This window comes from Pleurodeles waltl, chromosome 7, assembly GCF_031143425.1.
Source record: "Pleurodeles waltl isolate 20211129_DDA chromosome 7, aPleWal1.hap1.20221129, whole genome shotgun sequence".
Taxonomy (NCBI): Eukaryota; Metazoa; Chordata; class Amphibia; order Caudata; family Salamandridae; genus Pleurodeles; species Pleurodeles waltl.
The window spans coordinates 649,459,545-649,469,159 of NC_090446.1; the positions used below are offsets into that span (position 1 = coordinate 649,459,545).

A 9,615-nucleotide genomic window follows, 5' to 3' on the forward strand; every position below is an offset into this window, starting at 1 on the left:
AACCAAGATAACACTGAGTGGGGCAGATTTAAGAGCCCCTAGCGCCTCCTTGCACCAAATTTGCATAATTTTTTGTACGCTAATGTGGCCCAACGACGCCAAAATCGGCGCACCAAATTTACAAATTGGAGCAATGCATGCATTGTCCCACTTTGTAACCCTTTGTGCTATATTATGCCTGAGCCAGGCAAAATGTATGCAAAGTGGGCGTTTCCCCGTTAAAGGGGGGGGGGAGGGGAATGGCAGAAAGAAATCTAAGAGATTTCTTTGTGCCAATTTTTTGGGAACTTTTAATGCCTACTCAGAGCAGGCGTTAAAAGGAGGCACACCATTGTTTACAATGGGCGTCAATGGGCTTTGCAGGATTAGTATCTCTGACGCTAATACTGCAACGCTCCGAACTAGCATCAAAAATTCTGACGCTAGTTCCCTAATCTTAGTTACGGCGCACACATGATGGCGTTGGGGGGCGAAAAGGGATGCAAGAAAAGTGGCACTGCACTCTGGGCAGCGCCACTTTTCTTAACTCTGGCCCAGTATGCTTGTGACTATTGGCAGGATTATGTTTCTTTATCACACCATTATAACTATTCTGTGAGATAGTAAGTAGTATTTTCTGATGTCAGTTACATTACACTGCGGTACTAACAGGCAACTCAAACCTTTGCATGCCAATATCAAATGTGTGACTGTGAATTTATTGGAACACTTTGTCTAAATAACATATGTTATTGATACACTTTTTTTTAATGACAGGGCAAATAAATATATATGTGCACATATATTGGTCATTGACATAACGCTACGACTTAGGAGCCATAGTGATCCATCAATGCAGACTACATTTAACACGTGCGTGTGTATGTCCATACACATCACACGTTTAACTTCAAACTAATAGAACAGAGATATGGTACATGTTATGCCACATTTTTTTTAATTAGACAAGAGCCAGTCCATCATTTTGTACATCACAGAAAACATACTTTAAATAAATCCTCCAGCACATTGTACCTATAGTGCGTTTAAATATTAACATTCAGTCAGTTCTCTTCTTTCAATAGTGCTTAACTGGACTGAGCGCAGCATGCATCAGTCTCTGAGCTCAAGTCAGCCTGTCCCAAACTGCTAATGCTACTGTTTAAAATCTGATTTGGAGAAACATAGGCTATAAAAAATTACGATTCTTTAAAAAATGGCCAAATCAGTATTTTACCTACATGTCTTTGTAAGGCATTATTATTAAACTGCAATGATATTTAAATGGTAATAACATATACACTGTGTCGTTCATTCGATGATATACCAATAGAAACGTGCATCGAACAACAAAAAGAACATATCACCTGATAGTCAGTAAAAAAAAAGTACCTGTGAACTAGAAGCACATATTCTTTTATTAGTTGTAACCTCTTTTGAAGGTAGAAAAACTCCATTATCAAAACGTCATTCTTCTTAAGTAGAAAAACCACTTGCTAAGGACATTTTGTATCAATTTAATATAAATAAATTGACAAGTCTGTATATGCAACCATGATTCCCTTCCGATACTTGCGGTCCTTATTTACTTACAGATGTCTAGGGCAATTTTGCAAGAGATTTAGAGATTTGTTTATTTTGATAGAGGTCCTTTCTTCATTTGTATGGACTTGATCATGTTGGATGTTGAAAACAAACCCCACCCAAACATCTCCTTGACCATGGCTTGGAATCAAGTGTTATCTCTGCAAGTAGCTGTGATGGTGTGATCTCTGTTTGTCTCCCACTGTCCTTCATATGCACAAGTGCAATCACACAGTACATAACGTGTGTGTCTTGCTTCGTAGTCTGCAGCTTATGTCTACTCAGTCACGCCATGTAAGGTCGCCTACTTTGGTCAACAATCTACCAAGCTCTGATACCATGCAATGTAGAGACCCCATTGGTCTGCTGAATTGGAGTCTGTCCTGAGGCTAAGTCCCCAACACCAAAGTTCATGAAGTTACTGCTGGTGGCTGAAGGCTGCATGGTCTGCATGGGTGGATAGCTGCAGTTATAGTTGGCATTGCATGCAGGGCTGGTGTAGTTGCTGTAGGAGGTGTAGCTGTTGTACGGGTAAGGGTTGAGACTGACATTATAGGGAGCCGACTCTCCAAGGCAGGGTTTGCCATCTCTGACCAGCACTGGGACAGCAATCCTTCTGGGGGGTGGGAGCCCCACCATTTCCAGGGTCTGGTCCTGCCGCTGTCTCTTGCACTTGTACCTCCTGTTCTGAAACCAGATCTTGACTTGTGTGGAGGTCAGCTTGAGGACACTGGCTAGATGGTCCCGCTCTGGTGCTGACAGATACTTCTGCTGCTTGAACCTCCGTTCCAGTTCATAGACCTGGGCCTGGGAAAAGAGCACCCGAGGTTTCCGCCTCTTTCGTTGTCTGGGGCGCTCTGCATCTTCAAGGTCCCGCTTAGCTTGCTCCATGTTTTTCTGTAGGGAGCAAACTAGAGAAAAAATAATATGTTAAGATCACTCCATTATTCTGTGGAAAACACATGCATTTTTACCATAAACTGAGATTTAAAAAATAAAATATTTCCGTATTTAGAATGCTTTCATAAGATATTATACATCAAAATAATAACACATATCACGTCAATGTTCTACAGTTTAAATATATTGAAAACGATTTAAAAAAACAACACAAAACAAACTCTGACCTGCACACGGTTCTAAGCACTACTTAAGGCACTGTTTTATTTTAGACAAAAAAGGTTTTAGGTACGTTGACTATACAAGGGGATGGGAATGTTTGTGTGTAAAATACTTACTTCCACTTTCCTTAAAAAGAAACCCACTGCTACATTTTTTAATATATTGTAAGAAAGCACTCATACGTATTTTCAATATGTATTGATGACATTTCCCCAAAATGAATTAAGAATGTCCTTGAGCTCAGAGGTCTTCTGTGAACTTCCATCAGAGTCTAGAGTTCCTCTTCTGCATACACCTTCTGCACCAGACTACTTCGACCCCAGGGTTGTTGAAGAATCCTAGGGGGCTGTTCACAAAAGGATTTGGAGTACTTGAAGAAGTACTCCCTTTCTACTGTTTTGTGTACTCACACCAGCCTTTCTGGATTGACCCCAAAACCTCTAAAATAGGAATAAAATCTAAATATTTGAGGGATATACATATACAATTAGTACGAATAGAAAGGAGGGTGTCATCTCTGCACTTTAGCGAAGAGAGACTTGGATATTTAAATGACCAATCACAAAGGCACATAAGAGTATATAAAAGTGTTCTCCTTTAGGACTACTTCCTGTACTGATAAATGGATTTTGAATCAGTCTCATAGTTTTTTTTCGCTGAGCAAAGAAGATTCACAAACATATTTGAGACGTGTATAGGTACTTCAGTGCAATGTTGACAATAAAGAGAGAGAGAGAGAGAGAGAGAGAGAGAGAGAGAGAGAGAGAGAGAGAGAGAGAGAGAGAGAGAGAGGAAACAAGGACTGCATAAACATAATTTGAAATATGAGTCTACTAGTAGAATGGATGTGTGAGCAGATTGGTCTCTTTCCTCTGCCTGGCAGAAGTGGTTGGGTCGTGAAACAGATCTATATGTATTTGTAGTCAATGTGCTACCTGATCAAATCAAATACATTGGTTTGGAGTTTAAAATAAATTATGCAGGTTAGTTTTTAAAATCATTTTTGATATCAATATCATCGTGGGATGAATTGATCACCAAGGAAATTATTGTACTGAAATTTGAGACAGTCCCAAATGCCATTGCATCGTGCTGTTCCAACCCCTCATAATCTATGCAATGGGGTAGTAGAGTAGGAACAGCGCAAACCATAGTTGCTGGAAGGAGGGGTGTGTGGGTGCTGCAGCACCCCCAAAATAACAATGTTGGAGATAAGAAGGTCAACGAGGAATAAAGATGCCTTTAAATTTTGTTTTTATCCTGACACATTTCTGGTGCTTTCAATGACAGAGGTCAAATGTCCTCTGACATATTGTGGATTATTCATTTAAGACGAGACTGGTGTTTACTTTTCTTTCTCTAACCGCAAAGTTAGACCAAGTTGAAAGGTGATGTATTTGACAAGTTTGCTGGGGTACATGTAGTGTGAAAGGAAAGGCTGCACGGTGTCAGTCTTTTTTCTCACACAACGAAATGTATATACCTGTAAATTAATTGCACATGTTGTTTCAATACATATTACCAGTTAGAGTTAGGAAAGCATGAAGCACATTTTATGTAATTCCGAAGGGTGCTGAAAACAAAGATTTTAATAGGATCAAAACAAACCAAAACTCTACTTTGTGACGTGCATGTGATAAGTATTTGCTGAAACTCGATTTTCCCACATTATCGTTTGTGCTCTATATTTTTATCTGTAAAACTACATGTCGTTGCAAATTGTGTGGCTAGTTCAATGTAAAATGTGCTGTCTGTAAAGTAATAGATTTACGACGGTATGCTCCGTAACGCATCACAGCTTAATACCACACTTTTACCACTCTCCTGTTGAATAGGCGGACTCATTTGCTAGAGGTATTCTTTGTGTGAGGCTTGCTGGGGCTTTTCATAACCCCAATGACTTCAGTGATTAAACACTGACGGCAGAAAGTCCACTAAGAAAATTATTTCAGCCCCACAGAGAACAATCCCAGAGTTTTATGCACAGTCAGATCAGGTAGAGATCACAGGGAAAGTAACGTAGTCTTGAGTCCAAAACTTAATGCCAAATGAAAATTAGTGCTAACAGTGAGCGGTGAGTAGTTCTCTGTCTTAGAAATGTGTGCCTTAGGGAGCCTCAAGTACATAATTTATGCAGGACATTGCTCGCCCTCCTTGCACTGTAGCAGGGTGCTGAATTAAATTTAGCATCCCACAAACACAGCATTTTTAGTGCTGGAGTACCAGATGACATAATTGTGCTTGACTTTTAGTAAATACCTTACGCTTCAATTTTTCTCATTCATACAACACATCGCAGTAGATTTCCAGGAAGCGATCTTCAGTTTTCAGTAACTTTAAGCCTAAATTTGCTCAGGTGTTCAGCAGAGTTTTAGGCGGATGGCTGAGATGCACAGATTTGGATCGCTCTTTATATCTGGTTTTTTTGCAATCCAGTAATTGTTTTATTTAGTAGGCCTAGGCAGAGTGCGTTACCATTTTTGGTATCTGGATATTGCTGCCCTTTCTTTCTACTTAGACAGTATATATATATATTTTTTAATAAAATGGCTTTCTGGTTGATTTGTTTGTTTATATTTTTTGGGATCGAATTGGAGCACCACTGATTTTGCTTGTTTTTTTTTTTTGCGGTGATGGTTTTGACACCCAGGATTATTGGCTTGTATTACAATGAGCATGTTAAGTGTTGTGTTTTAGTCTTCAACTTCAGTTTTGTCACGGTCCAGCCAGAGCCAGTTACATTTCAGCCTTTTTTCGTCGAAGTGTTGCTTTGGTCATCGTCATAATGTATTGCTATATAGATTGCCCAAGTCTTACGCTGTAACGGGGATATTATTGGTATTGTTAAGAGTAAACGCCTACATTTGTGTTTATGTGATGGTGGTAAAGAGGTTCCATACACCGATGCTGAAGGAGGGCGGCGCATTACGTGACACCCCGCGTTGTGATCGCGTCGGGGTATTTGAATGACCCCAGTGTTACTCGGGTGCGCCTGTTTGTCGATAAGCACCAGCCTGCAGGAGGGTCGTGGGAATAGACGCACCCGCATGGAATTACGTCACCATTCAACTAATTTTAAGGTTTTCCGGCAAGCCATCAAATAGCAGGAATAAAGAGATAGTATGGACATAAATCGTCCTAAGTCTAAAGACTGTACGTATGTACAATGTATGCATCTGGAACATCTACATATCCTTGTGTAAATGTATTTGCCCATATCGATGTTATGTATAGATCTAATTCGATGCCCTGTCACTGCTTCAAAGGACATTGTCACACGTAGAGACAAACAAAAAACACAACTGTGGACCTGCGAGAATACAGTCAGCCAAATCCGTTTGTGTATCACTTAAAAGCATGAGGCTATGTGAGAATATGACTTCCGGCTATTGTTTGCAAACAGCGGTAGTTTCAGAACTCGTAATGCGGAGCCGCGGTCATGTCACGCCCCGCACTGTAATACGGAAACCTAGTAGCGGTTAGTTACCTCTTCTCACTCTCCGCCCTGCCCTCACTTTCACTCTCGCCCTCCCTGCTCTCCCTCGCTTACTGTCTCCGGATAAGATATGTAACTGCGGATAAATATGCATGACGGCCCAGTGTTACACGACAATGAGCTACGAGGCTGGAGGAGCGCAGTTAACGTGTGTGCAGCAGGTGCAGTAGCACCGGAGCCCATTGAACTCTGATAATTGTATATGCTAGTCCAATAGCAGTCAAGGGGCCGCTTTCCTTGTTTGTACCAGGGCCCACCCCACACCTGCTGCCGGTGCAGCGCCTAGCAAGAGTAAAGCGCTTCAAAGTAGCCCATCAGAGTGGGCTGATGTTCTCTGGTAGTTAAAATAAGAATTATTCGGTCAAAATATCTGAGTTCCGCGTACTGTCACTGAACCAAAACGCGTGATCGTGGACTAATCGCTTAATCCCGTTGTGCCTCGGTACATTTTGTATCTGTTTTCAGTTGACATTTGTGGGCGCGGGGTGGGGCTGAGGGTAAGAAGGGTACTGGGGAAAGGGGGCCACTGAGTACTAAACTGAGCGCTTCCAGACTAGTAACTGATTACTGTGTACACTCTGGCGTTTTGATATGAATTGTTATTTGGGCATGGTAAGTACATAGTAAAGACAGACTAAACAATGTACTATCAGTGTACTGACAGGCCATTGCAAACTGCATGACTTTCCTGCAATACCATGTATAGAAGACACTGACAGTTAAAGTCTCTATAACACTGAGATCTCTCTACTGGCTATTAAAATATATTTGAGACTAAATGCGCCTGTGTAGGTAAATACAAATAATGTACATTTATAAGTTTAATATACACAGGCAGGTATAAAAGGCAGAATGTCTTCTGTGCCTGCACGTGTGTGATGGCTTTAAAACAAGAACACAGTTTCTCTTTTGCCTGGTGGTTTGTTTTTTATTTTTCTCCGCCCCCCTTCAATTTTCCGGGACCGGTTTTTCTGCAGTGCGAGATGTACATGTCACAGAGACGAACTGTCTGACAGTTTGCAGTGGAGGAGGAAGACGTAAACAAATAAAACCTCCTCGCTACCCCTCACCTCCTCCCGGGGACAGCTCTTCCCCTTCGCATGCCACGTCTAAGCCACGATACCTGCCTATTGTTCTAGCGCCTAGACTAAGCGTCTTTAACAATGTGTGTGCGCCTGCACTAACAGGCATGTCAGCCTGTCGTATAAAGTTATTCACAACTCCAAACACCTCCTCCGAGTGCATGTAAATGATACGTTTGTTGTGTCGCCCTTACTCACGCGCGTTGTTTCATAATATAATAATAATTACTGTTTGTCAAAATGGCGGCCCCTTCCCTCAGGGAGTGACCTGGGTCTGCCTTCTTGGTTTGTCCCGTAAGTGTTGAATTCAATTAATTATATTATTGTTATCATTATTATTGGTGTTGTTATTATTATTGTTGTTGTTATTATCAATAATAATAACAGTATGAATATACTTCTTAGTACTATAAATATCACTTGTTATTAAAACACGATTTGTTGGCACTCAAATATTCAACTGTTTAATTGCAACCATGCTGCGCTGCTGACTACGTGTTTAACCGTCACTTAAAAATAAAAGGCTGTGTTGATGGCTAGCTTTGGCCAGTGGCAAGTAGAAAAAAACATAAACACGCAAGTTAAAGAGAGTTGCTACTTTAACAGCTATGCAAAGGGCCAGACACTACCAGACACTTCAACTGTGACTGTCAGGGATCTTTTGTGCTTTAAAAACATCTTGTTAAAATGATTCCAAAGTGTAAACCGCGCCGTTGCAATTAATGAAACCCTTATGAATTCATTGGGGCACTGGTTCGCCAGAGAAATAGAAGAGGCCTTGATGTGAAGCGTATGTTTTATGCCACTGTTTTTGGTTTCTTCGCTCTTGCTTTTCAGAGGGAGCGGGTGCACAGCACCATCCTTGCCACACAGTTGCAGGCAGCTTCTGGGCGCTAAATAATTCGGACAATCAGACATCTGAATTGAGATATTCACCCCATAAACCCTCCGCTGAATTGTTTATGCTTATGGGCTTAAAATATTTCGCTAACAACATGTTGAAATATCTAGAGCAGTTATTGAGGGTTTCCTTCCTGCCTTTAAAATAATACAAAATAAAAATCCTTCCGTGAAATGTTTAATTTAATTTTTTGATAAAATCAACGTGATTTAAAGCGCGTCCCTTAAGATGTGGACATTTGGTCCAAAAGGCGACTAACAATATTCACTCTTAAAGTAACAAACCAAGGATGCAGATGGCATTTATCTTCGTACCTTTTCTGTCCGCTTTTGCGTCTTCGGAGTAGCTCTTGGCATAGAAGGTGCCCGGGAAGGTTGGTGAAGTTTTGGGGGAGTCCCCCTGTGCCAGCTCCTCGCCCAGGTCAGCCAGGCTGGTGGTCCCGGGGTAGGTCTCCTGCTTGAAGCTGGACAGCATGCAGGAGGGGGCGGCCTCGAGCCTGGGGGAGCCGGCCATGGACGCCACCAGGCAGGGGTGCTGCTGCTCCAGGTTAAGAATGTCCTTCACTGAAAAGGGGGTGGAGGTTACCGGGCTGTGGAACATGTCTGATGGGGGGCGCCAACCAGAGGAGACAGGGTCAGCGGCTGTGCAGCAGAGCGGCGCAGTGGCACCCAGGAGCCTGCATTTCCTTCCTGCAGCAACCCTGGGCGGGAGGGGTGTTCTGGCTACTGAGACAGGTAGAGCTGTGCATGTGAGCCCGAGGCCAGGCGATAGGCGGCTCTGCCAATCCCTGGCTTCCTATTGGTCCACCGACAGTGATGTATGCAGAAATCCAGACTTACAGTCACCTAATATAGTAAAGGAGACGCGAGCCCCCGGCTTATTTAAAGGGACTGCACCCAAATCGTTACTTAAATGTCCCTTTTCCATGTTTAGCAATGTTAAGTTACATGTTATGCCGCATTCTCTTAATGCAATACCATGTTGTTCTGTGCATATCATGCTGTGCTGTGTTACGTGATTCTGCTATGTTAGGGCATAAATTGCTCTCTTAGCATGCGATTTTATGCAATGTTGTGCAAAAGTATGTCCTTATTTTATGTCTGTTTATGCAGCATTCTATTGTTTTGGGCTCGTTATATTTGTGTATTTGTTTATTTTTGCAGTTTTATAAAGTACGAACGTTGCCCTAATGCATCAGAGCGCTTTCCATGAGCACTAGATTATATTACACAAGGTCAGAGTTGTTTTTTAGATTTTCTCCTGTTTTTTTAGTCATATGGACATGAAGTGATTCGTCTAGAATGATGGGATGTTGAGGCAGTGCCAACCTTGAGTATGGTGGTTATGTTGTAATGTAGGAAAGAGCCAACTCGAGTATTTTTCTGAAGATAAGATAGTTATCCTGGATCTTATGTTTGTGGGTAATGAATTCCATTGTTTGACTGCTTGAG

General features: G+C 41.8%; 1 protein-coding gene across 1 annotated transcript; it reads right to left on the reverse strand.

Moving 5' to 3' along the window:
• Positions 1–918: 918 nt before the first annotated feature.
• Positions 919–8,989, reverse strand: NKX2-5 (NK2 homeobox 5). Its single transcript, XM_069244656.1, has 2 exons — positions 8,479–8,989; positions 919–2,474 (listed from the first exon to the last, which is right to left on the reverse strand). Exons 1-2 carry the CDS (start codon positions 8,762–8,764, stop codon positions 1,885–1,887), a joined length of 876 nt encoding a protein of 291 aa, XP_069100757.1. The 5' UTR covers positions 8,765–8,989; the 3' UTR covers positions 919–1,884.
• Positions 8,990–9,615: the final 626 nt, after the last annotated feature.